Source organism: Hemitrygon akajei, chromosome 1 (genome assembly GCF_048418815.1).
Source record: "Hemitrygon akajei chromosome 1, sHemAka1.3, whole genome shotgun sequence".
In the NCBI taxonomy this organism is placed as follows: domain Eukaryota; kingdom Metazoa; phylum Chordata; class Chondrichthyes; order Myliobatiformes; family Dasyatidae; genus Hemitrygon; species Hemitrygon akajei.
This window is the reverse complement of record NC_133124.1, coordinates 48,491,919-48,516,088: the sequence shown is the minus strand read 5'-3', so window position 1 is coordinate 48,516,088 and position 24,170 is coordinate 48,491,919. Positions and strand designations below refer to the sequence as shown.

Here is a 24,170-nt window from a genome sequence, read left to right as displayed (position 1 = left end):
CTTTAATGCTTGGGTAATTCACCTCATAGTCCTTGGTTAACTTGTCGCTTAGTGTGCTGGTGTTTCCTTCATTAGTGATCAGGTAGACCCTTCCTTAGTAATTAACTCGATTTGTGGTTCATGGGCAATTCGATCTGCAGTGCTCGAGCAACTCATCTGCTGTGCCCAAATTGCTCAATCAGTATGCTTGGGCGAATCAGACTTCTGGGTTGCATTGCACTCATAAGCTTTTTAATGTTGTGCTTGGAAATTTACTTCAGTAGTGTTTGGATAGCATAATGTGAGGAGTTTGAATATCTTTGCACTTCTGGTACTGCTTGTGTATTTTATTCTATAGTACTCATTACTTCTGTAGTTGTCAGATTTTTTCATTCAGTAGTGTATAGGATATTTATTCTTTGTGCTTGGGTGACTTTATTTTCCAAGTCTGGATAATTCTTATTGCAAAGCTTACAATAAATTCTTTCTAATTACTTGGGCCACTTCAAATGCCATCCTTAAATAACTGATTTTTCCATTACTCAGGTAATCTATACTATGGTACTTATGTAATTTACTCATTAATATATTCCATAGTGTTCATATATTTCATCCTGTATACTCCTCTGTAGCTCGTGTAACTCAGTATGTGCTATTTTGGAAATACATTTCTGAGTGTTCTGCTAAGTTATTTTCTAAAATTCAGTTAAATCTCCTGAACTCCTAAAGGAGTCCTACCTAGAATCATAAAGTCAGTGCACTGCATCCATGCCAACCTTTTTGCCTATTTACGTTAATTCCACTTACCCACATGAAAGCTACACTCAGTGGCCACTTTATTAGGTACACCTGTATACCTCATTAATGCAAAATCTGATCAGCCAAACATGTGGCAGCAGCTCAATACATTAAAAATATGCTGCATATATGGTCAAGAGGTTTAGTTGTTTTTCAGTCCAAACACCAAAATGGGGGAAGAAATGTGAGCTAAGTGACTTTGACCATGGAATGATTTTTGGTGCTGGATGGGGTAGTTGGAGTATCTTAAAACCTGCTGATCTCATAGAGTTATAGCATCACAGAAAAATACAGCCCAGAAACAGGCCCTTTGGCCCATCTAGTCCATTTGAAAACATTTAAATGGCCTACTCTCATCAACCTGCACCAGGACCACAGCCCTCCAGACTCCTACCATCTACGTACCTATCCAAACTTCTCGTAAGTGCTGAAATTGAGCTTGCATGCACCACTTGTGCTGGCAGCTCATTCCACACTCTCACAATGCTGTAAGTGAAGTTTCCCCTCATTTACTCCTTAAACTTTGCATCTTTCACCCTTAATCTATGACCTCTGGTTGTAGTCCCACTCAACCTCACTTGAAAAAGTCTGCTTGTATTTACCCTATCTATACCCATCATAATTTTGTATACTCCTATAACATCTCTCAATTTTCTACACTCAAAGCAATAAAACACTAACCTATTAAATCTTTCCTTATAACTTAGGTTCTCCAGACTTAGCAACACCCTTGCAAATCTTCTCCGTACTCTTTCAGCTTTATTTATATCTTTCCTGTAGGTAGGTGACCATAATTGCACACAATACTCCAAATTAGGCCTCATCAATATCTTATACAAGATATAAGATATTATATCTGTACTCAATACATTGCTTTATGACCCTATCTATCTGTGACACCACTTTCAATGAATTATGGATCTATAATCCTAGAGACCTTTGTTCTACCACACTCCTCAGTGCCTTATCATTCACTATGTAATATCTACCCTGGTTGGTCCTACCAAAGTACAACAGCTTGAACTTGTCCGCATGAAATTCTATCTGCCATTTTTCAGCCCATTTTACACCTGATGCAGATCCCTCTGCAAGCCACGATAGCCTTCCTTGCTGTCCACTACACCCCCTAAACTTGGTGTCATCTGCAAACGTGCTAATCTAGTTAACCACATTATCATCCAGATCATTATATAAATGACAAGCAACAATGGACTTGGCACCGATATCTGTGGCATTCCACTAATCACCTGCTTCCAGTTGGACAGGCAATCATAAGCTATCACTTTCTGGCTTCTTCTACAAATCCAGTTTACTGCCTCATCTTGAATGAACTTGCAACTGAACCTTTTTGAGCAACCTCCCATGCGGTACTTTGTCAAATGCCTTACTAAAGTTCATGTAGGCAACATCCACTGCCTTGCCTTCATCCACTTTTCTGGTAACTTCCTTGAAAAACTCTATAAGAATGGTTAGACATGACCTACCATGCACAAAGCTATGCTGACTATCCATAATCAGTCCATGCCTATCTAAATATTTATATATCCAGTCCCTTAGAATGCCTTCCAATAGCTTTCCCTTTATTGATGTCAGACTCACTGGCCTATAGTTCCCTGGTTTCTGTTTACAGCCTTTTTTAAACAGCAGAACAACACTGACTATCCTTTAATCCTCTGGTACTTCTCCTTTTGCTAAGGATGATTTAAGTATCTCTGCTAGGGTCCTGGCAATTTCTGTGCTTGTTGCCCATTGGGTCCAAGGGAACACCTTGTCAGGCCCTGAGGATTTATCTACCCTAATTTGCCTCAGGATAGGAAATACCTCCTCCTTGGTAATCTGTAACAGGCTCCATAAATTTGATGCCACTTTGCAGAACTTCTGTAGACTCTGTGCCCATTTCCTGAGTATATACAAATGCAAAAATATTATTTATGATCTCCTCATTTGTTTTGGCTCCACACAGGGATTACCATTCTTTATTTTCCAGGGGACCAATTTTGTCTCTTGTAATCCTTTTGCTCTTAACATATCTTGGGAACGTCTTGGGATTCTCCTTCACCTTGTCTGCTAAGAGCAAATTCATGCCTTTTCAGCCCTCCTGCTCTTTTTTCTAGTGTTCTCTTGCATTTCTTAGAGTCCATAAGCACCTCATTTATTCCTACCTGCCTAATCCTGCTAAGCATTTCCTTTTTTCTTTTGACCAGGGTCACAATATCTCTTGAAAGTTAAAGTCCCCAACACTTGTTATGTTTACCTTTTATTCTGACAGGCACATACAAGCTTTGTGCTATCAAAATTCCACATGTGAAGCCCTCCCACTTGCAAGTACATCTTTGCCAGAAAACAGCCTGTCCCAATCCACACTTACCAGATCCTTCCTGATAGCATCAAAACAGGTACCTCCTGTACATTCTTCTATGGTGCCTGTCTAGATGTCTCTACGACACTGACACCACTACCTCTGGTGGCAGCATGTTCAATCATTTTCTGTGTTTTTTTTTAAACTGTTGTTCAATTCCTCCTTAAAGCTCCTTTCACACACAAATTTATGCATTCTTGGTTTTGACATTCACAAATGGGATACTGATTCTCACTGTCAACTCTATCTTTGCCTCCTTTAATTTTATATATCTCACTCAGGTCATCCCTCAGCCTCTTTTACACCAGAGAAAACAAGCCCATTCTGTCCAAACTCTCACAATAAACAGAATCTTCATATCCAAGGTACCTCCATTACACTTCGGGCAAGTCTGCCTATAATGCTTGGGGGTTTCTGAGTGCAGTGCTAATGTGATTCCTATTATAGCATCTGATAGCATCTACTTTGGTCAAGTCAAGTCACTTTTATTGTCATTTCGACCATAACTGCTGGTACAGTGCATAATGTTACGGATTCAAGCAACAATAAATATGTGAGTGAGGCAGGGGTTTTTATAACAAACAACACGTTTATTAAACACTGAAAACAACCCCCCCCAAAAGTAAACAAATCACTAACATAACCAGAAATCAGCTGCTGTGCAGCAGCTCGAAAAGTTCTTAAAGCAAGGCAGCTTAAACAGTTCTTAAAGCGATGTTGCAAAAGCAGTTCTTCAAAGTAGTATTGCAAAAGTTCAAAATGCTTACAGTCCATTTAAGGGAGAGACTTTTTAAGACGATTTAAATTCTCTTTCACGTCATGTTGCTTCGGTTCCCAAATCGAACTTTTCCCACGAAGAATTTACAGAGATGGACAAATGAAACGGCTTAAAGGCACTGAACTTTCCTTTACAACACTGTACTCAATCCTTTCTGCTATTCACAGAGATTAACACGGGGACAGTCAACGAATTCCTTCCGAATGAGGATCAAACAAGATCGAACCTGTTTCACGGTCGAAATCGACTTTCCTTGATCTTTTATCTCCCGAACTCTGATCTTCACTCTCCACTAATTCTCAACTAGCAGTATTATAAAAAAAACTGCTGGCAAGGACCTTTTAAACTTTAGGCATTAAATAAAACTTCATCTTTCAACTAAACTGCGTCATAACATTAAATCACGCAGTGGCATGAAGTCAACATGGCAAATCCAGCCACAAACTTCCCCTCCTCACAGGGAGGGGTCCTCCTTTTATATCCTGTTTAAAAAAAACCTATCACATGACCTCTACTGGTGGGGAAAATGACGTCACTCCACCATCACAAGACCATTACCTCAAGTCCAGTATAGCTTCAACATCTGTCACGTGACAAGTACACCACCATCACATGTCACGGGTACATAACAATAGTCAAAATGAGACAATGCTTTTCAGGAAAAAGGTGTTACATGACACAGTACAAAAACTAGACTGAACTATGTAAAAAAAAAAAAAACAAAAAAAAAACACACAACAACTACACTAGACTACAGACCATATAACCATACAACAATTACAGCATGGAAACAGGCCATCTCGGCCCTCCTAGTCCGTGCCAAACGATTACTCTCACCTAGTCCCACTGACCCGCACTCAGCCCATAACCCTCCATTCCTTTCCAGGGCCTACCCAGGACTGCATAAAGTGCACAAAACAGTGCAGGCATTACAATAAATAATAAACAGGACAATAGGGCAGTAAGGTGTCAGTCCAGACTCTGATGGTATTGAGGAGTCTGATAGCTTGGGGGAAGAAACTGTTACATAGTCTGGTCATGAGGGCCCGAATGCTTTGGAGCCTTTTCCTAGATGGCAGGAGGGAGAAGAGATTGTATGAGGGGTGCATGGGTCCTTCAAAATGCTGTTTGCTTTGCGGATGCAGCGTGTAGTGTAAACGTCCATGATGGTGGGAAGAGACCCCAATGATCTTCTCAGCTGACCTCACTATCCACTGTAGGGTCTTGCGATCCGAGATGGTGCAATTTCTGAATCGGGCAGTGATGCAGCTGCTCAGGATACTCTCAATACAACCCCTGTAGAACGTGATGAGGATGAGGGTGGGAGATGGACTACTGCAGTACTTGGATTACCCACTCAGTAGGAAGGTCATGACTGAACTGGAGATAATGCAGGGAAGATTCACCAGGATGTTGACTGAGATGGAGTTTTCCAATTATAAGGGGAGATTGGGGTGAATGAGACTATAAAGGGACATCATAGAGGAATATAAAATAATGGGGGGGGAGATAGAAGAAACATTTTTACCAGAAGGAGTATTTAAAATTAGAGGACACAAATTTAGGGTAAGAGGTTTAAACAGGATCTGAGACGAATCTTTTCAATCGGAATCAGTTGGAATCTGGAAAGCGGTGCCTCAAGGGGTGGTGGAGGCAGATACTCTCAGAACACTCATGAATTATCTTGAATATGCTTGAATCACTTGTGCATGTAAGATGATGGACCAAGTGCTTAAAATTGGGTTAATACAGCTACGTTTACAATGGTCATTGTGGATATGTTGGCCAAGGGATCTGCTCCAAAGCGGATAGTGGAATGGAAGGGGTGGGGATAGGACCATATTTTTGTCTCAATTCAAATTATGTGGCGGCATTAGAAGTATCTGATAAGGAAATTTTGAGCAAAAGTCCGCTTGTTTTGACTTTTCTACTGACCTCTGTCTAGATAGCCTTTTAACTTGGAGGGTCTGTGCGTCTCTGAGTACACATCCGTTGTGCTGCTTTCTGTCAATTTGTTCGACGACTTTTCTGCACTTCTAAAAGGGATTCATAGTGTACCTCTGGAATGGGAAAAAAAGTAAATGTCATAGCCAAAGCTTGTTTAGATGGGTGGCACGGCAGCATAGAGAGAAGTAAGATTGCTTTAATGTGTCAGCGATCATCAGTTGGGGTGCCAGTTTCAGCTCTGTCTGTAAGGAGTTTGTACATTCTCCCCATGATGGACTGGGTTTATTCCAGTTGCTCTGGTTTCCTCCTGTATTCCAATGTTATACCGTTGGGGTTAGTAAGTTGTGGCCATGCTATTTTGGTGCCATTAAATGTGGTGATACCTGTGGCTGCCCTCGCAAAATATCTCACATTTCACTGTACGTTTTAATATTTTGATGCAAATGTGATAAAGCTAATATTTGAATGCATATCATCTTTGAATCTGTTAATGCCTTATAAGAATAGGTTGAGTTAACTTGGCCTTTTCTCCTTGGAGCAACGGAGGATGAGAGATGACCCGATAGAGGTGTATAAGATGATGAGAGGCATTGATCGTGTGGATAGCCAGAGGCTTTTCCCCAGGGCTGAAGTGGCCAAAATGAGGGGCATAGTTTTAAGGTGCTTGGAAATGGCTACAAGGGGGATGTCAGAGGTAAGTTTTTTTTTCCACACAGACAGTGGTGGGTGCACTGGCAGCAACGGTGGTGGAGGCAGATACAATAGCATCTTTTAAGAGACTCCTGGATAGGTACATGGAGCTTAGGAAACTAGAGGGCTATGCGGTAGGGAAATTCTAGGCAGTTTCTAGAGTAGGTTACATGGTCGGCACAACATTGTGGGCTGAAGGGCCTGTAATGTGCTGTAGATTTCTATGTTCTGTGTATTAATGTTACCTTCTTTACATGTGAATAAAATAACTTCTGTAACAAAATCCCTGCGCTGCAGGAAGTAAAATAATCCCACAATTCTCTAGACAGTAGCTGTACATGGTATCTGAAATGTCTACGACTAACTTCTACCGATGATCCTTTGTTGATAGGAAGAAAAAATTATTGAAAAGTGAAAAATTGCAGACACTGGAAATCATATACAAATCAGAAAATGTTGGAAATATTCAGGAGTAAGCATTTGTGAAACGAGAAGCCGAAGGGCTGAAATTTCTTTTTCCACAAATGCTGTCTGATCAACTGAGCACTTCCAGTATTTTCTGTTTCTATAGCAACATTTGCTGTAGGGTAAGAGGGATGTAAAATTGATTTAATATGCCCATACCCATGACTCATCTGCTGCTCCAGGTGGGAGCCCTGTATTCAAGAATACCTAAACAGGCTGATCAATGCGAGGAGCAATTTTATTGCAGTCGTCAGCTCATTCAAAATAAATAAATGAGCAACTATATTAAACAGGTGAGAGCTTATTACTATTGAACCAATAATTAATGTAATCTTAATTACTTGCATTTTTGTTCACTTCATTCATCAGCTTAAAATAATTAACATAAATCAAAGCATTTCATAGCAAAGTAATTTCTCGGAATTACCAATCACAGATTTTTGTTTGAGCAACAGATTGAAAGCTAATTCATTTACTATGTATGTGGATAAAAATTATCAAGCAAGAGTGTCAAGATACAAAGTGGATAATTAACTTACTGGATTGTGGAACTGGTGTTACTTTTAAGCATTAAAGAGACAAGACTCCAGAGATGTATAAAATGAAGAGGAATTTGAAGTTGTTTATTAATAATTATGAGGCTTTATTTCTTTGTGGAATGTGGGAAGTGAAAGCCTACAGAGAGCTGACTGCTACCACTTGAATTTGCACAGGGATATAAAGACCAATAGCATCATATTGTTTTCTGGAATTATTGCTTTAGGACAATAATTACTTCGATGGATAAATAAGGAAAGCACATTACAGCTCCAAGAAATTGTCATATTCTGTAGCTTCCAGGCCTTAATTTATCTTTGCATTTTCCTCACAATCAGCACACATCCTACCAGCACTTTATCTTATCTGTGATCAACCAATCCTTGTGCATATAAGATGACAACATGGTCCAAAGTGTACACCAGTCCATCTTTGAGTTCCCTTTTATAGTGTGTCAACACAAAACTCTCATCAGCACTTCAGACTGGTTCAGTTCCCCAGGCCTGGAGCACTGCTAAGGGCCGAGGTCTGATTAGATAGTTTTTAACCAATCAGGATGCAGCTTTTACAAGCACCGCAATTCTGAAAAGCTGGGTTGCCATCAAGCTTTACAATACGCAATCAGCCCTTTGACTCAACTTGTCCACGCTGACTATGAGTAAGTCTCATTTGCTTGCGTTTTGCTCTTCGCTGTCTAAACCTCTCCTAGCCAGGTACTGAAATACATAGATGGCTTTTGCATGTTCCAGATGTTCCACTACTTCTGGCAGTTCATTCCAAATATGCAACACCTTTGTATGAAGGAGTTGCCTTCATTTGTATGTGGATTTGCCTGTTGTCCTTATTAAACTCGCTTCTGATTTGAGATGGTGATCCTTCCATGTTTTGTCGGTATTTAGTAGATGTATGTGGTCTTTCAGAGTCTAGAAAGCAATTCTATAATTTATTATTAGACAAACAATCCTTATTATTTCTGGTGGAAGTAATTTTGGCATCTCACAAATATTCGCCTAAAAGCTCTTATGAAAATCAAGGGCAGTGGAGGCGTCACAGCAGCAGAGCAGCAGCAGGGGATTAGAATCTGTTCATGCCCATAAATCTATTTGTTAGTCTTTAGCAGTTACAGTAGAAACTCTGCAATTTACTCTCTAGGGTTTAAAATACATTAAATGAACACCGAACGACCCAAGTTGAGGAGTCATTGATCAGAGATCCAGAATCTGGTTTATTGTCACTGACATATGTTATGAAATTTGTTATTTTGCAATGCAGTGCAATACACCAAATATATTCCATAAATTACAAGAAATACATATAAAAAATAAGTAGTGGAAAAAAAGAGCAAAAAGGTGAGGTAATCTTCATGGGTTTATTGCCCATTTAGAAATTGGATGGTGGAGGGGAAGAAGCTGTTCCCACAATGTTGAGTGTGTATCTTCAGGCTCCTATACCCCCTCTTTGGTGGTAGTCATAAGAAGAAGGCGTGTCCTGGCTGGTGGTGGTTCTTAATATGGATGCTGCCTTTTGTGGCATCAAATTTTGAAGGTTTCCTTGATGGTGGAGAGGGTAGAGCCCATCATGACACTGGATAAGATCATGCAGCAACTGTACAGTGGCCCCTCTGCACCAGACAGTGATGCAACCATTAGAATGCTTTCACAGTACATCTATGGAAGGGTACATGTTTAATCTCAGCTCTGAGAATTTTCAGATTATAATCCACGATGTCATATCAGTGCAATAGTGAGGAGATGCTGTTGTAATTTGTAATATAAATTAGACAAAGTCCACTGTAATTTTTCTAGTGGACATGTCCATGTCGGAATCAGAATCAGGTTTATTATCACCGGCATGTGACGTGAAATTTGTTAACTTAGCAGCAGCGGTTCAATGCAATACATAATCTAGCAGAGAGAAAATGATAATAAATAAAATAAAAATAAATAAATTACATATATTGAATAGATTAAAAAAGTGCAAAAACAGAAATACTGTATATTTTTTAAAAATAGTGAGGTAGTGTCCAAAGATTCAATGTCCATTTAGGAATCAGATGGCAGAGGGGAAGAAGCTGTTCCTGAATCACGAAGTGTGCGCCTTCAGGCTTCTGTACCTTCTATCTGATGGTAACACTGAGAAAAGAGCATGCCCTGGGTGCTGGAGGTCCTTAATAATGGACACTGTCTTTCTGATACACTGCTCCCTAAAGGTGTCCTTGGTACTTTGTAGGATAGTGCACAAGATGGAGCTATCTAGATTTACAACCTTCTGCACCTTCTTTCGGTCCTGTGCAGTAGCCCCTCCATACCCGACAGTGATGCAGCCTGTCAGTATGCTCTCCACAATACAACTATGGAAGTTTTTGAGTGTGTTTGTTGACATGCCAAATCGCTTCAAACTCTTAATAAAGTATAGCCGCTGTCTTGCCTTCTTTATAACTACATTGATATGTTGGGACCAGGTTAGATCCTCAGAGATCTTGACACCCAGGAACTTGAAGCTGCTCACTCTCTCCACTTCTGATCCCCCTATGAGGATTGGTGTGTGTTCCTTCGTCTTACCCTTGCTGAAGTCCACAATCAGCTCTTTTTTCCTACTGACATTGAGTGCCAGGTTGTTGCTGTGGCACCACTCCACTAATTTGCATGTCTCATTCCTGTACGCCCTCTTGTCACCACCTGAGATTCTACCCACAATGGTTCTATCAATTTGCAAATTTATAGATGGTATTTGAGCTATGCCTAGCCGCACAGTCATGTGTATATAGAGAGCAGAGCTGTGGGCCAAACACACTCCCCTGAGCTGCGCTAGTGTTGATCATCAGCAAAGAGGAGATGTTATCACCAATCCACACAGACTGTGGTCTTCCGGTTAGGACCATGTGTGAGATATATATCCACTATTTCATAACAGAGGAAGTGAGTCATCTCCAGTTTCCCAGGTGTTAGTTATTCCATAGTTATATTTATTTTAAAAATTTTATCATGTCATTTTCACCTTGTTGATTGTGGAGTACTGAGTTCACAAAGAGCTATTAATGGCAACATATCAAAACTACTTGAATGATGTGAGCTACTCTTGGGAAAGAATCTAAGTTTGTTTAAGTATTTCTTATAAAATGGGGTGCCCAGCCTAGACTCTTTCCTTTAAAATGGGAGGTAGATACAATTAGACATAAATAGAGTTGTAGAGTAGAACAGCATAGAAATGGGCCTTTCGGCCCATCTGGTCCATGCTGACTACAGCATTGTCCCTGATATTATGCAAATTCTTCCCTACATTTTTAAAGCACTTTGCAAAACAGCAGTAGTAATAATAATAATCATCATCATCATCATGACCATCACCATAGTAATGTGTTCTTTTGGCATAATATCTTTGTCTAAAACCAATCTGGAAAAGTTAGAAAGAAAAATAAGGACTGAAATGACAAATTTCAGAAAACAGGGAAAGAGGATTAACAGACATTAAAAATCCACACAACAGCCAGATAAATCTTCTAAGGATACACTTTTATCAATGAAAACCGGATTCAGCACTCCTTGCGAGCGTATGCAATTCTGATAAGAATTCTGATCACTAAACTTAATTCTGAGACCACAATCCAGAAAAATGAAGACATTATCAGTATTGAAAAAAAAGTTATAGAATGGAAGAATATGACCCTCTATGAAAGACATCCCTATTATCAGAGCAGACTAGATCAGAATCAGAATCAGATTTATTATCACCGGCATGTGTCGTGAAATTTGTTAACTTAGCAGCAGCAGTTCAATGCAATACATAATCTAGCAGAGAAAAAAACCTAAATAAAGAATAAATAAATGTCAATTACAGTATACGTATATTGAATAGAGTAAAAATCGTGCAAAAACAAATAATATATATTAAAAAAAAGTGAGATAGTGTTCAGGGGTTCAATGTCCATTTAGGAATCGGATGGCAGAGGGGAAGAAGCTGTTCCTGAATCGCTGAGTCTGCGTTCAGGCTTCTGACAGACAGACAGACATACTTTATTGATCCCGAGGGAAATTGGGTTTCGTTACAGCTGCACCAACCAAGAATAGTGTAGAAATGTAGCAATATAAACCCATAAATAATAATAAGTTAATCATGCCAAGTGGAAATAAGTCCAGGACCAGCCTATTGGCTCAGGGTGTCTGACACGCTGAGGGAGGAGTTGTAAAGTTTGATGGCCACAGGCAGGAATGACTTCCTATGACGCTCAGTGTTACATCTTGGTGGAATGAGTCTCTGGCTGAACGTACTCCTGTGCCTAACCAGCACATCATGGAGTGGATGGGAGTCATTGTCCAAGATGGCATGCAACTTGGACAGCATCCTCTCTTCAGACACCACTGTCCGGGAGTATCTCCTACCTGATGGTAACAGTGAGAAAAGGGCATACCCTGGGCGCTGGAGGTCTTGAATAATAGATGCTGTCTTTCTAAGACACTGCTCCCTAAAGATGTCCTGGGTACTTTGTAGGCCAGTACCCAAGATGGGGCTGACTAAATTTAGAACCCTCTGCAGTTGCTTTTCGTCCTCTGCAGTAGCTTCCCACCCCCCTCCCCCCCACCCCACTATACCAGACAGTGATGCAGCCTGTCGTCAAGGAAATGTCAAACGCCTGGTTGGAGACCTCTTCCTAGAAACAGAAGTATTCCTTGCAGCAATTTAGGACCAGGTGGTTAACACAAAAATGATTGAAATTGCATAATAAAAGACCAACAAATTCAAGATGATAAATTTAGAAAATGCCAAGGAGAAAACAGAAACAATCCAACACATTACACAATCCCATAGCAGTTTCACATGATTACTTACAGACACAATCAAATGCCAAACATCATTCATCAAACACTTGCTTTAAAATAGAAACTTGTAAATGAAATCAACCCTTACTATAAATACAAGATTTAAAACAGAATACAACAAATTATATTAATACTGATCTGTTATTACAGATAGGACAATCCACAATAACCATTTGGATATATTAATACAGGTTAAACAAGCAAGAACAGCTTATATATAGCCATTCCAAACATACATAACTTACAAAAATTAGAAGGTTAAAAAAAACACCAGAAATATGCTGAATTAAAAGAGGAAATTTAAAGACTTTGGAATTTAAGTAAAGTAAACATTGCCCCGATATCTACAACTGGTATCATCTCAAAGGCACTACACAATAGCATTAAACAATCAGGGTTACACAGCATTACCTATGTAAATCTTTAGAAAACCACAACAGTATAAACACACTAGAATAGTCCACAAGTTCCTAGCAATATGACTGAGTGTGCTTGGCTATACCCGTACCACAGGTTTTACCAGCTTGAGCTGAGAAAAAATAAATAATAAGAAGTCATCTGACTTCAAGATCTTGCAACAAATTATGAGAACTGCTGAGCAAATCGCCGCAGTCTCTCTCTGCCTTATCCAGCACATAAACCGGAAGTGGAGTATTCGCAGAGCCCTCAGCATTGGGAAGGACCCTCTGATCCATCCCACCGTCTCCTTGACCTCCTACCATCGGGCAGTAGGCACAGTAGTATAAAAACAATGACCACAACAAGCACATTATCCTCCGCAACTTCCGCCACCTTCAACAGGACCCCACCACCAAGCACATCTTTCCCTCTTTGCCCCTCTCTACTTTCCACGGGGATCGTTCCCTCCGTGACTGCCTGGTCCACACGTCCCTCCCCACAGATCTCCCACCTGGCACTTATCCCTGCAGGCGTAAGTGCTAAACCTGTCCCTACACCTCCTCTCTTACCACCATTCAGGGCCCCAAACAGTCCTTCCAGGTGAGGCAACACTTCACTTGTGAGTCTGTCGGGGTCATCTATTGCATCTGGTGCTCCCGGTGCAGACCCGATGCAGATTGGGGGACCGCTTCGTCGAGCACCTCTGCTTTGTACACTGCAGGAGACAGGATCTCCCGGTTGCCACCCACTTCAACTCTGCTTCACATTCCCATTCGGATATGTCCATACATGGCCTCCTCTACTGCCATGATGAGGCCAAACTCAGGTTGGCAACACCTCATATACTGTCTGGGTAGTCTCCAACCCCTTGGCATGAACATTGAATTCTCTAACTTCTGGTAATTCCCTTCCCCTCCCTACCCCCATCCCAGTTTCACTCTGCCTCCTCCTCCAGCTGCCTATCACCTCCCTCATGCTTCTGCCTCCTTCACCTTTCCTGCCTATCCCCTCCCTCACCCCTTGATCTTTCCCCTTACTGGTTTTTCACCTGGCACCGCCCATCCTTCTCCTTCCCACCCTCCCCCCCCCCCCCCCCACCTTCTGTATATGGCCCCTGCCCCCTCCCTCTCCAGTCCTGACGAAGGGTCTCGGCCTGAAACATTGACTGTTCATTTCCACGGATGCTGCCCGACCTGCTGAGTTCCTCCAGCGTGTTGTACGTGTTGCTCAGAACAATGCCTGTGAGAATTCTGATCACCCTGCTACCACCTAGTACATATTATTTTGACAACATCTACAGAGTACTTTTTTGATCTGTTACTGTTATTGTGTAAATATTACGTGCTGTATGTGATATATGTACTGTGTTTTACTTGGCCAATGAGGAACAACTTTTCATTTAGCTGTTAAATGTGTATGGTTGAATAGAGGGTTGTCCATTTAGAGATGAGGAGGAATTTCTCTCACTGGAATTCATTGCCACAGACCGTGGGGCAAAGTCATTGAGTGTATCTGAAGCAGAGTTTGATCGGATCATGATTAGTTAGTCAGGGCATCAATGGTTATGGGGAGAAGGCAGGAGAGGGATAATAAATCAACCAAGATGGAATGGTAGAGCAAAGTTGTTGGTCCTAATGACCTAATTCTGCTTCTATGTCTTCTGGTGTTATGGTCTTGTGTGTAGCAATGTCATGTAGCTAGGTATTGAAAATAGACATTGCTGATGTGTGGAGAAATTATTTTATGCACAGTCCTCTTATTGATTGCCTATATGCAACTTTGTGCAAGAAGAGTCTTACCTGGTTAAGATGTATCTGATCCACACTCAGCTACTTTCATCTGAATGGTTCCAGCACTGGAAGCTGCTACTTGCTACTCTAAATAAGAACACAGATATCTCATGGCAAATTCAGCAGAGGCATAAACACATTAGCTATTGACCATGCATTCAGTTCACTCATTGTGAAGCTTAATTATCTTTGATTTATTTGTAGTAAACTAAATATCAAGATTACTCAGATTTACAGTGTTCCAATAAATTATTCTAATTCTGCACATCATAGTTCCCCAGGAGACATCGATTGCATTGCAGAAGAGAGAATTCAAAAGAAGCAGGCGGGTGTCGTTAGGGTATTCTGTGCACCACAGATCCCGAGATGTTGGGTTGTGCATATTTAGGCACTTGGCAAGGGTCAAATAAGAGGTTAGTTTTAATTAAAAGTAGCAAGTGACAGAGATAGAGAGACATTGGTGCAAGGTGGGAGCCATATTAAAGAACAGATCTCATTGGGAGGTAGAGGGAGATGTATAGATATTATTGCGAGGTGGAGCCATTTGAAAAGAACCAAACTCGTCACAAATTAGTTTTATTTGAACCAATAAAGAGAAGGGAGGTGTAAGCAGAGAGTTCATTGTTGGAGTGCTCCAGTGTTAGAATAGGAGGCTTTGGCTCAACGGGCTTGGGCAGTTACAGACGGAAGTTCTGAAAAAGGCGTCTAAAAAGCTATGAGGAGAGAAAAGGTGAAATATGAAGAAGGTAAGCTAGCCAATAATATAAAAGAGGAAGACAAAAGTTATTTCAGATATATAAAGAGTAAAAGGGGGCGAGAGTGCATTGCGAATCGCTGGAAAATGACAGTGGCAAGGCAGTAACTTGTGACAAAGAAATGGTGGATGAATTTATAAAATAGTTTGCATCTGTTTTCACTGTGGAAGACACTAGCAGAATGCCAGAAATTCATCACTATTACTAAGGAGGAGGTGCTGGGGAAGCTGCAAGTTCTGAAGGTAGGCAAGTCACCTGAACTACACCTCAGGGTTTGAAAGAGGTGGCTGAAGAGATTGTGGAGGCATTAGTAAGGATCTTTCACGAATCACTAGATTCTGGACTGGAAACTTGCAAATGTCACTCCACTCTTTCAGAAGGAAGTGAGGCAGAAGAAAGGAAATTATATGCCAGTTAGCCTGAATTCAGTGGTTGGAATGATTTGGGGTCTATTAAAAATGAGGTATCAGGATTCTTAGAGACCAAAGTCAGCATGGTTTCTGTGTCAGATTTGCATGACAGATATGTTGGAATTCTTTGAGGAAATAACAAACAGTAGACAAAGGAGAGTCAGTGGATTGTGTTTACATGGATTTTCAAAAAGGCCTTTGACAAGATGCCACATGTGAGGCTGCGTAACAAGCTAAGAGCCCAGCGTATTACAGGAAAGAACCTAGCAGGAATAGGAGGTTGGCTACCTGGCAGGAACAAAGAGTGTGAGTAAAGCGTACCTTTTCTAGTTGGCTGCCAGTAACTAATGGTGTTCCACAGGAGTCAGAGTTGGGGCCGCTGCTTTTCATGTTATATATCAATGTCTGGGATGACAGAACTGATGGCTTTGTCGCCAGGTTTTCAGACATTATGAAAATAGGCGGATGGGCAGGTAACAGTGAAGAAGCAGTGAGCCTGCAGAAGGACATAGACAATTGGGAGAAGGGCAAAGAAGTGGTGTATGAATTATCACGTAGGGAAATGTACGGTCATCCACTTTGTTAGAAGAAATAAAGGTGTAAACTATTTTCTAAAAGGGGCGATTATTTAAAAATCAGAGGTGCAAAGGAACTTGAGAGTTCTCGTGCAGGATTCCTGAAGGGCGAACTCGCATGCGGAGTTGATGATAACGAAGGCAAATGCAACATTTTCACTCATTTTGAGAGGACTAGAGTGCAAGTGTAAGGATGCAATGCTGAGGGTTTCTAAGGTATTGCTCAGACTTGAACTATCTTGAGCAGTTTTGGGCCCCTTATCTAAAAAAGGATGTGCTGCCCATTGAAGAGAGTCCAGAGGAGGTTGACAAGAATGACAAGACCTTACGTAGATCTCACTTGGAGTACTGCGTTCTGTTTTTGTCACCACATTGTAGGAAGGATGTGGATACTATAGAGAGAGTGCAGAGGAGATTTACAATGATGTTGCCTGGATTGGAGGGCATGCCTTGTGAGAATAGGTTGAGTGAACTTGGCCTGTTCTCCTTGGAGCAACGGAGAATGTGAGACAACTTGATAGAGGTGTATAAGGTGATGAGAGTGTAACCCAGGTTAATTAAACCCCAAGTTGTAATGTTAGAAAGTTCTACCTGCGGAGGGATGAAAACAAGGTTTACTGATTTTTTTTTTAAAAAGCCTTTGGAAAAAAAAACGCTATGCAAGCTGGACACAGGATGGACAAGGAGAGAAATGCAGCAATGATTAGAAGCTGAAGACATGAATTGCTGAGTGGAATTAATAGAGAGTCTCTTTACCCTACTAACTTGAAACACTCAGAGTGAAACCCCTGGAAGAGAGACAATAGCGATTTAAAGATTTATTAAAGCTATAGCTATTACATACAGCAGCTTTAACGAGACAATATTGGCAGAGACCAGAGTCCACAACCCCTACCGTGTAGTGGGGAATTAGTTCCATAAAATCATACTAAGGGATTTGGGCAAGTTTTGGTACAAGCTGGTGAATTGACTTTCTGTGGATGATAAACTATTTTTTTCTAACAAATTCAAGAAACAAGATGGTGAGCCACCCAAAGTGAAGAACCAGCGTGGGAACAAAATGTGGAATGATGCAGAGGATTTAATATGGTTGGATATATGCTTACTTTCATTCAAAGAATCCGAGTTGAATTTTTTGCAAGAACTGATTATTTTTGCAAAGGCTTTGATAAGTTAATGAGATTTACTTTGTTTAAGCATTGTGATGTTGGAGAATTGTCGTGAAAGGAATTAAATTGTGTACAGTACATATAATTTTTGAATTTGAATTTACACTTGTAAATATACTGCCTGGAATTGAAACTGAAGTTAACTATAATACTTGAGAATAAGAATTATATTTGGTTTTCTAACTAACTAGGGTTAAATAAAAATGGAAGTTTAGTCTGTAAACTTTTAAATAGGGAATAACATTAGATCTAGTTAGTTAGAGAAATTGGAGTAACAAAGGTTATTCTAATGAATATCACTGATTCTAGTTAAAAAGGAATTTGTTGTGGTTTGATATCTAAGATTTGGAACCTAAATAGAATGTTTGTATTTTGAATTGATATGGCTCATGTAAATATTTTGTACATACTATTTTTTCTTATAAACAAAACCTTATTTCTAGAAGTGTGTGGTTTCCATTCACTGCCTCCTTCTGATACCCGGATTCTTCTGTGGGCCTATCAGCACCTAGTGTAATTTGATTTTCTCTAACGAGTGTGATGACTAGTTACACACGGTAAGACTGGTGCTACACAGGTATTACTAGAGGCATTGATCATGTGGATAGTCAGAGGCTTTTTCCTAGGGCTGAAATGGCTAAAATGAGGGGGGCATAGTTTTAAAATGCTTGGAAGTAAGTACAAGGGGATGTCAGAGGTAAGCTTTTCACCCAGAGAATGGTGGGTGCGTAGAATGCACTGCCGGTGAAGATGGTAGAGGGTAAAACAGGGTCTTTTAAGAGACTCTTAGATAGGTACATGAAGCTTAGAAAAATAGAGGGCAATGCACTAGGGAAATTCTAGGCAGTTTCTAGAGTAGGTTGCATGGTCCGCACAACATTGGGGGCTGAAGGGCCTGTGATGTGCTGATTTTCTATATTCTATGATTGCAGAAATGAAAGGGTCAACATAGGAGAGTTTGATGCCTCTGGGCCTGTACTTGCTGGAGTTTAGAAGAATGAGAAGGGATCTCATTGAAACCTGTTGAATATTGAAAGGGCCAAATAACGTAGATGTGGGTGGGGAGGATATTTCCTATAGTGGGTAATTCTGGGATTTGAGGGCACAGCCTCAGAACAGAGGGACATCCATTTAGAACAGATGAGGAATTTTTTTAGCTAGAGGGTAGTGAATCTGTGGCATTCATTGCCACAGATGGCTGTGGGGGGGGGGGGGGGGGCAAAGTCATTGAGTATCTTTAATGCAGAAGTTTATAGGTTCTTGACTAATCAGGGCATCGAAAGTTAAGGGGAGAAGGCAAGAGAATGGGATTGAAAGGGATAACGATTCAGCCATGATGGCATGTGGAGCAGACTCAATGCTCCAAATGGCCCAGTTCTGTTCCTATGCCGTATGGTTTTAAGGATTAAGCAAATCGGCCATTGTGGGAGCCCATCAGTATTAAAGTGGGGAGTTCAAGCTTTGGCTCACTGAGGTTTTGGCGATGAGATGCAAAGGCTATAGGTAGATTTTTTTCTTGTTTGTCTTTCATTCTTTCTCATTGCACAACTGAATGTTGTACTGTGGAATACTCATCTTGTGGGACGTGGAAGGTAGGGAGACCTCCAGTGTCTCCAAAGGTTACACCTGTAAGAATGCATCCAACTGTAGCTTTCAGAAAGTGTTAAGGAATTGGAGCTGGAATGGAGGGGGGAGTGGATAGTCAGCCAGTGCAGAGTACCCTTGTGGCCATTTCTCTCAACAATAGATCTACTTGGATACTGTCGGAAGGAAGGACCTTGCAGAGGAAAGATACAGTGGAGGTGAGCTTTAGCAATAGGCAATGCTATTTATCTGGACATGGACACAGAGTCTATAGAAGTGAGACAAAACAGCAGTGAGCTCATGGACCCTGTACAGATTACAGAGGAAGAGATGTTTGCTGTCTTGAGGCAAATTAGGGTGGATAACTCCCTAGGGCCTGCCAAGGTGTTCTCTCATACCCTGTAGGAGGCTAATGCAGAAATTGCAGGGGTCCTAGCAGAGACATTTAAAATGTGCTTAGCCATGGGTGAGGTGCTGGAGGATTGGAGGACAGTTAATGTTGTTCAGTTGTTTAAGAAAGGCTCAAAGAATAAGCCAAAAATTATAGACTACTGAGACTAACATCAGTAATGGGTTAGTTATTGGATGTTATTCTAATGTAGTGGATAGAGTAAATGATTAGGGATAGTTGACATGGATTTCTGAGTGGTAAATCTTGTCTAACCATACTTGTGGAGAGTGGTAGTAGATTAATTACTGGTGGCCTGTGCTCAACAGTGTGCCACAGGGATCAGTGTCATTTGTCATCTGTATCAATGATCTGGATGATAATCTGTTAAATTGGCAGATGACATCAAGATTGGAGGTGCAGTGGATAGTGAGGAAGACTATCATAGCCTGGAGTGGGATCTGGACCAGCTTGGATAATGGGCAGAAACATGCCAGATGGAATTTGATGCAGACATCTGTGAGGTTTTGCACTTTATGGAGGACAAGCCAAAGTAGGACTTACCTGGTTGGTGGTAGAACAGAGAGAATTGGAAATACAGATCCACAATTCCTTGAAAGTGGTGTCACCAGTAGATAATGTTGTAAAGGAAGCTTTTGGCACATTGGCCTTCATAAGTCAAAGTATTGAGAACAGGAGTTGGGACGTTAATGTGGAGACCTAATATGGAGTATTATGTGCAATTTTGGTCACCTACCTACAGGCAAGATGCCAATAAGATTGAAAGGATGCAGAAAAAACTTATAAGGATGTGAGGACCTGAGGTATAGGAAAATGTTGAATAGGTTATGACTAGAGTGTAGAAGAAAGAGGGGGGATTTGATAGAGTTATATAAAATTAGGTGTGGTACAGATAGTAAATGTCCAATGTAAATGTTTAATTGAAAATTAGGTCTTCATCAGTCAACTGGATTCTGACAGTATTAGAATTTTTTTAAGCCATCAGAATACACTTTAGAACAAAATTTGACATAGTAAAATGCGCAATTCATTTGAATGTTTTTGCCACCACAGTTCCTTGAAATATTCTTCCATATTTTACTTATATTTTCGCTTATCAGTGCTCTATTCATGAATGGGCAGATTGGATGGATAAACCTGCAGGCTTGATATTATCTCTACAGGTACGTAATTGGGTGTGCCAAAATATATGCCTGAGCCATTATGGAAAACTGCTTGTTATTTTCAGCAGATTTGTAGAAGACACCAAGATTGGGTGCGTAGTTGACAGTGAGGGAATTTTATCAGCGCTTGCAGCGGGCTCTGAATCTACTGGAAAAAATGTGCTGAAACATGGCAGATTGAATTTAAAGCAGATAAGTGCAAAGTGTTGCACTTTGGTAGAACCAACCAGAGTAGGCCTTGGACAATAAATGGTTGGGCACTGAGGAGTGTGGTGAAACAAAGAGACGTTGCCAGCGGCAGCATAGGGTCGTAAAGAAAGCCTTTGGCACGTTGGCCTTCATAAATCAAAGTACTGAGAACCAGGAGATGGGATGTTATGCTGAAGTTGTATAAGATGTTGGTGAGGCATAATTTGGAGTATTGTGTGCAGTTTTGGTCACCTACCTGGAGGAAAGATGTAAATAAGGTTGAAAGAGTACAGAGAAAATTTACTAGGGCATTGCTGGGTCTGGAGAACCCAAGTTATAAGAAACAATTGAATAGGTTCATACTTTATTCTTTGGAATGTAGAATACTGAGGGAAGATTTGATAAAGGTATGCAAAATTATGAGGGAATTAGATAGGGTAAATACAAGCAGGCTTTTTCCACTGTGCTGGGTGGGTCAACGACTAGAGGTCATGGGTTAAGGGGAAATTTCTTTACTCAAAGGTCATGAGAGTGTGGCGTGAGCTGCTATTGCAAATGGTGCATGCAAACTCGATTTCATTTAGGAGAGATTTGGATAGGTATATGGATGGTAGGGGTCAGGTGTGCTATGGTCCCGGAGCAGGTCAATGGGAGTAGGTAGTTTAAATGGTTTTACCCCGACTAGAAGGGTTGAATGGCCTGTAATTTTCCATGGCTCTATGAAGTATATTGCCTTCACTTTTTGCAGATGCTGCTAAATGTTTCTAATATTTTTGGTTTCAATACCAGATGAGAAAGATATCAGTGTTTTTCTGTGATGGGTAAAAATATCATGTTGACGTAAATGCAATCACCACATGATATGTGCATATTCAAAGCAGCACTTGTTCTCCTCTGGCTGTTCTTCCTTGTGTTTCACGTCAATTAAATGTCCGTATGACAGTGTTTCGAGAGAGAGCAGGAGAAGGGCATAATGTTACTCCCAGGATGCTTGCCAATATGTACGTAACCATTATTCTTTGCTTCTAAATCTGATAATTGTTGCTCTGTTGACCTTTTCATGTGTATGTGTTGGCTGCATTATTACAATTGCTGAATTGAAATTACTTCATTGGCTTCTGTTTTGAGAGTGTGTGTGTGTTGGGGAGGGGGTGTGGAGGAATGATGGTAGTGTTCTCTTGGGGAGTGAAGTTATAGCTTTTCTCAGAGCCCCATGAATAATTCCCATCATTGTGGCTGTATACTGTATGTGGCCACAAAAATATAATTTCTGAGGCATGACCACAGCAGCAAGAGGATTAGAGGAGAAGAAATGATAAATAAATCATTCACTAAGTGAGTGTAGTGTTGACTGCTTCTGGAGAGACTTAGCATGAATTTAAATTTCTAATTAGCTTATCAATCTAGTATATTAGAGAATGGAATGATTAAATTAAACCATAACATTGAAGATTGGTAGTTTCAGTAAAGAAAAGATTGGGTTCTGCACTAGCAAACAGCATGCAGTCCGAGTTGTAAAAACACATTGAGCATTTTGTTCAGGGGGGTCTACAAGATTTCATGAACATTTGCCAAGTCAAGGGTTATTCCCTTTCTTTGCCCTCAACCACAGCAGACAGATGACATTCAGTATTAGTTCTTGGTGGTTTTTTGAAAAAATGTCGATATTGCCTATTCAAAAGATTCTTTGGAATTAGTTGCGAACAATTTATACATTCAGCGATGCACAAAGTTCCACTGGGAATCTATTGACTTAAAGCAGAAATCTTAATGAGGATACAGGATACCAATATAACATTATTTATTCCTGTGCTTTCTTCAAGAATGCAAACATGTATGTTTGCGGTAACAATCGGTTTAATTGTTTACTTTCAGATCTGGTTGTGACTTTGCAGTGCGAACTTGCTGTTGCACCAAAAATCCTTAATCTTAACTTTCTATACCTTGCTTCCTGTTTTATAGCAATAAATACGAAGCTTTCCTGGACTTGAAATGATTTGTTCTGTTCTTCCTCTTTTAGGTGACTCCCTACCCTTAGTCCACTGAGTCAAACTTCCTAATGCATTCTCATGCCTGAACCCTGAGCTCAAATCTTTTCCTAGTTTCTCACCCTTCTCGTCTTATCCTTCTCTGATATTCCAGTCAAATCCAGGAATCCTATACCAATCCACTCTAATGCTACAAAATTCTCAACTCCCCAGACAATACTGTTGCAATGTGCTGGACAGTAACCTGTCACTTCTAAAAAAATTATGCTTGAGCTGAACTGAAATTTATGGGCTTACTTCTTCTCTTGTATGTTGTTTGTTTTAAAAAAAAAATCTTTTTAAGTCATTGGCATGTAGGTTTCCATGAGAAATAAAATATGTATAATATGTGTGTGTATTGGGTCGGTGGTATCTTGTTTTTCAGCTTTGCATTGCTGATGCTGAGCTAAATCTATCCAGAGTATTTACAAGGAACTTGAGTGCATTGACTCCTATATTTTTTAATTGAATGTACCACAGGCTGAAAGGCATTTTTATCCTATTTCATGTCCTGATAAAGTAGAATATATCATGCTGGGAAAGTGGTCTTGTCAAGTTATGTTATGAATCGCCAGCTGGGGAGCCATACTGTGGCTTCTTCAAGTATGGACATTTAGGTGCAGTAAGGCTTAGAAATGGTAGCTGTGGCATTCTTTATATTCCTATTTTCATGGATTTATTTTATGCATTTATACACTTTAGACAGAGATGCTATTTAATGCCAGGTGGGTTGGGTGTATCGATCACCAGGTAAGATTCTTAAAGCAGAACCCTGGGCCAATTAAAGGTATGCCAAGGTATTTTAATTTCAGATCTCTATTTCTTTGCATTGACAACTCTCTGTCAAGGCTATATAAATGCATTTTTTAAAAGCCATCAAAATGTCTATCGAAATTAGGTAATATATCTTGTTACAATGTAGTAGTCTAATGGAGAATTTGAATCAAATTAGAATTAAAACTGAATAAAAGACAGCTTAATGTAATTATATTTTCTTTATGAACCGATCACTTCCAAAGGGGACAATACTGTTTCTTGTCCAGGCTGCAGCCACTCAGAAGATGTACTTAAAGGACATGTTAAAAGTTAAGGGAAGTAAGTGTAAGCATTAAAAAATATCAAAATAAAGCAAAATGAAGTAGACTTAAATAATGTTTTCAACAACATAATCATGGAATTATGAGCTGGCTATATCATCTCTATCTGAAACCAGAGGCCTAGTAATAATCCCCTGTGCTTTACCATTCACTAACAGTCCTCACACGGCAGAGTTGAATAATAATAGATTTTATCATCTAGTCAGAACCATCTGATACCATTGTCATGGGAA

The 24,170-nt window shown here is 40.3% G+C and overlaps 1 protein-coding gene across 6 annotated transcripts in view; it reads left to right on the top strand.

Moving 5' to 3' along the window:
• The window catches only part of sntg1 (syntrophin, gamma 1), a 435,268-nt gene that overhangs the window by 196,760 nt on the left and 214,338 nt on the right, over nucleotides 1-24,170 (top strand). For 2 of the 6 annotated variants that reach the window (XM_073042621.1, XM_073042598.1), the window contains exon 1: nucleotides 21,720-21,814. The exons of the other annotated variants lie outside the window; for them this stretch is intronic. In XM_073042621.1, the coding sequence (XP_072898722.1) occupies nucleotides 21,750-21,814 (65 nt within the window). In that variant the 5' untranslated portion in view covers nucleotides 21,720-21,749. Of the gene's footprint in view, nucleotides 1-21,719; nucleotides 21,815-24,170 lie in introns of those variants that run through there. 6 annotated transcript variants of the gene reach the window in all.